This window comes from Carassius carassius, chromosome 19 (genome assembly GCF_963082965.1).
Source record: "Carassius carassius chromosome 19, fCarCar2.1, whole genome shotgun sequence".
Classification (NCBI taxonomy): Eukaryota; Metazoa; Chordata; class Actinopteri; order Cypriniformes; family Cyprinidae; genus Carassius; species Carassius carassius.
In genome coordinates this window covers 33,237,830-33,242,111 of record NC_081773.1, presented here as the reverse complement: position 1 = coordinate 33,242,111, position 4,282 = coordinate 33,237,830, and the positions used below count along the sequence as shown (strand labels likewise).

The window sequence follows — 4,282 nt, the reverse complement described above, 5'->3', positions numbered from 1 at the left end:
GCTTCTGTAGTGCCCTTCTCTGGAAGGCTCTTTGCCCATCATTACTGTGGTCGTACAACAAATAAGGAAGACTTCAAGCAAACTTTGATTGAAGGCCGAAATCCCTTCTGTTAAGAAATGTCTGTGGTGAAATGAGCAGCGTCTTGGCTATATCTGTCAGCGGTGTAATCGCCTGTGGTCTCTGCGGGTGCCAAGGTCATTGATTTGCGCTGGGGCAGTGTGAAGGTAACAACCTTTGCACAGCTTTTGTCTGAAAGCAACATTTGCAGCGCTACAGGACTGTGACGGGGTTCAGGTTGTGGACCCTCTTATGTTGTCACAACACAACTCGTATTGACGGACAGACAGGGAATGTCTCGGTTATATACGTAACCCTTGTTCCCTGATGGAGGGAACGAAGACATTGTGTCCCCATGCCACGACCTCATCAGGGACAAGTTCTCTGCTCCTCAGAATTAAATCTGAAGAGTGGATGCACCTGTTGCCTCTTTACACCCATATGCATGGGGAGTGGGCCAGGTATGCAAAATCCACTAGCCAAATTTCATTGGTGTTTTCTCTTAAATTCAGAGATGATTGGGGGGTAAATCACCATATGTCGCCGTGAAACTTTTTTTTTTTGTGAAAATTTCCTGGCTCTGCTGGTCATTAACATGTGAAGGGTCCTCACATCCAGCAGTGTTTCAGCTGTAGATGTGCATGAAACAACACAGAATACTGTAGATGTCCATCTACATGGGTATTTCTAGAAAATTAACTGGAAGTGAACTGTTCTTTGTAACTTGGCTCAGGTAATTTCCACATATATCTGGCAAACCTGAAGTTACTTGGCAGTTTACCATGACTAGATATTACCAGATTTAACCCTTTTCATGCACCTGATCTGGGATGACCTGAGAGTGAACACATATCAGCCTGTTTTTGATTGTACTTTTCCTTTTACACAAACCTGATGGGACTATTTGAATGTGGAAAAAAACTGCAGCATATCATAAGCTGATTCTTAAATGATAACATTAGTTGATCCAAACGTGTGGTTACGTTCTTGAATGGATCCATTCAGAAGATCAAACCTCTGCGCTGTCAAATCTCAGAAGTGTGTCAAATGCTGTCAGACGTCCGTCATGTTTGTTTGAGTGTGCAGATGTCAAGTGTTTTACCTTATAAAGACATGGAGTGTGTGTGTTCCTGTTTCGAGTGTTGTGCAGGCCGCAGTAAGTCACTTCCTTCCTCTCACATTTGAATAGAGTCAGTGCAGCTCCTCTGAACGCGTCCAGACTCAGAAGCAGCCTGAAGCCCAGCGTCCGTCTGCAGGTAAGAGAAACTCCTCAAACCATCGCTGATCATCTCTGGAGCTGAACTCATGCTGCACTCTAAATACAGAGCTCGAGCGCAACGCAGAAGCTTTCGGTTCTTGCTTAAACACAGACATAGCTTTATATTTAAATGTATAAAGATTGTGCAGGTTTGTATTTCTCATGCATTTCATTAGTTTCTTGACTTCTCAGGTTTAGATTAATATAGATGCAACAGCTTTCAAAATACAGACATATGGTCAAGTACAACAATACGTTTATTCGCCAATGCCGTTTAATTTACTAAATTAGTTTTTCTATTACACATGACATTGCACTGAACAAAAATTGGAGTACTCCGTCAAATTGCTCGTAAATTTCACAAATGATTGGTATTTCACAAAGGAAATGGTAAATAACACATTGAACTGAATGTGAAATGATAAAGTAGAAAAACTAAAAAAGTAAACACTATTTTAGTCTTTCTATGAGTTACTCATCATTTCTATGTAATTGTTTTCCTGAGTTAGATGATACACCAGTATATCTTCAGTGTGGGTTCAGAATGGTAAAGCTTAATTTGCTGTTGAATGTCATGTTTTGAGTGTTCTCTGAGCGGTTCAGGCCTGATGTGTGTTCAGTGATGTACGTGTCAGTTTGATAAGTGCTGGGGGGTTTTGAGTGTAATCTGAAGCAGAAGTGAAGCTTTGCTCTGCTGTTAAAGTGAAACAGGAAACTGTGGTTGATCTGAGCAGCGAATGCATTCATTCTGATGTAAAGCTGCAGCTCGATCTCCAGCATATGCTCTTTTTCTCATCTCTGAGCATTAAAGCCTCGTTCACACCTTCACTTCAGTTTATGATGTGTGGCAGCAATTATTCATAATATATCAGTTTTTAGGCCATCGCCAGGCAGCGTGAAACCAGCATGTCTGAAAGAGGAAGATCAGAGCATGTGATGCACATGGCAAACAGACATTTTGAAACGATACTGAAGCAAGCAGCAGTTGTTCTGTTGCTCAAGTGTTTAAAGACAGATAAAGGAGTTTTCAGTGCAACATTTGTGCTGATAAAATAAAACGCTTATCTCTGTCATAAAAGATGCAAACGAGTACCTGATTGTTTGACTGCTGTGAACAGACATCGCTTTAAAGAGCAGTATTTGCATGTTAAACGCATTGATATGAGCGTCTGTCTGATTTACATGAACAAACACAAATGAGATCTTATTAAAAACAGATTTACAGTTGTGTTAGTTTTCTCTCAGTATATAACTGTTTTTTGGAGATGTAACCTTTTACAAGAATGTCACGTCTGAGTTAAAAACTTTAGCTTTAAACCTCCTCCATGATCACTGACATACTCCTGCATTAGTTAATGTGGTGTTCAGATGATCTGGCTCATGTTTTAGAAACATCTCAGACCTTCACAAGCAGGAAGTTCAAACCCAACCCGACAAAACTGAGTTTGAACATTGCCATAATCTCCAGTCATGAAAACATTATTCCAGAATGTTCTCCAAATGTTCAAAATGGACAGTTAATGTTTTAAAAATGTTAAGTAAACATTCCATTTGATCCTTTTGCAAACGTTACTTTTGAATGTTCTCTAAATGAAACATCTAGTATTTGAAATGTTACATTGTATCATTTTGTAAACATCCTGCAAACGTTACTTTTGAATGTTGTCTGAAAGTTCTGAAACAAGTAACATTTAAGAATGTTACAGAAAACGTTTCAGAAAAAGAAGTTCCATGAGCGATTTATAAATGACGTTTCTGTTAATGTTTTGAGAGAGTTTTTAAAGACCAGATAACAAAAATTTGTTCTAAGAACGTTTTACTAACGTCTTAAGATATTAAATGTTTTTTTTTTCTTCTGAAGGTTCTCTGATTATGCAAAAGGTTTTAAAAACTTTTTTAATCAAACATTAAATTGTATATTTTTTTCATATCACCATGGGAACTTGACCTTTGAATGTTCTGAACGTTATGAAACAAGTAGAAACAAATAAATGCTAGATAAACATCCAACTAGAACGTTACAGAAATAAACATTCCATGAATAATGTTGTGCTAACATTTAGAGAACATCATTAAAGAGCAGAGAACTCTGTCCGTTTTCATTGAAGAACGTTTGTTCATAACTCTGCCAGAACATTTCGAAAACGTTTCCTGTTCACGGGATCTGCTAATGTTTCATTCACTGGTTGTTCACTTCTGTCATAACTGCTGTGAAGTACAGTAATGTTCACCGGCGCTGCAGTAAGGGTTGGTCGTTCTCAAGTGTATCCTCTGCTGATGTTGAGCTGCAGTTGTAGTTTCAAACCACAGGATGTTACTCGAAGACCAACAGCAGCTGTCTGTGTTTCCGGTGCGAAGCTCCTGCTCAAGTCTTTCTCTGGATGTTTTCATCTTCACACCGCACTGTTATAGAAAACACTCTCAGGCCAATCAGACGGCAGAACGTGCGGCAGAAAGACACAAGATAAATTGTGTTGCTCCATTATCAGTGTAGTGAAGATCTCCAACAGCAGAAACACACACACACACACTGTGTCTCTGATTGACAGGTGATTTATTGAGACAGGAGAAGATGGCGGGCACATCACACATCCCAGCGGAGGAGATGGAGGAACTGAGAGAGGCCTTCAGTAAAGTGGGTGAGTTCTGCAGTCAAACACAATAGAGGAAGCAGACTGATTCATGAATAACTGCCTTCAATTCTGATTCCTCTAAACGATTCTGCCTCCTCAGCTAATGATTCTTTTAGTTTTAGTGCTTTTCCACAAATAATTTAAATTATTTTTCCTTTAAAAATTATAGTACTTTAGTTTTAATCAAATTGCTATTTATTACAATGTAAACTGACAATGGCATTTAGTGCCATGTATTTTAAATAATGAGATTAAAGTCGTAATATTCTGAGGCGAAAAATCTAAATTACAATAAAAAAGTAATAGCAATAAGATAATTCATTATAAAAAAAA

The 4,282-nt window shown here is 38.5% G+C and overlaps 1 protein-coding gene across 1 annotated transcript in view; it reads left to right on the top strand.

Moving 5' to 3' along the window:
* Window positions 1–1,244: 1,244 nt before the first annotated feature.
* Window positions 1,245–4,282, top strand: part of LOC132095599 (plastin-2) — a 12,414-nt gene continuing 9,376 nt past the window's right edge. The window contains exons 1-2 of the mRNA XM_059500747.1: window positions 1,245–1,314; window positions 3,866–3,955. Of these exons, the coding sequence (XP_059356730.1) occupies window positions 3,889–3,955 (67 nt within the window). The 5' untranslated portion in view covers window positions 1,245–1,314; window positions 3,866–3,888. The remainder of the gene's footprint in view (window positions 1,315–3,865; window positions 3,956–4,282) is intronic.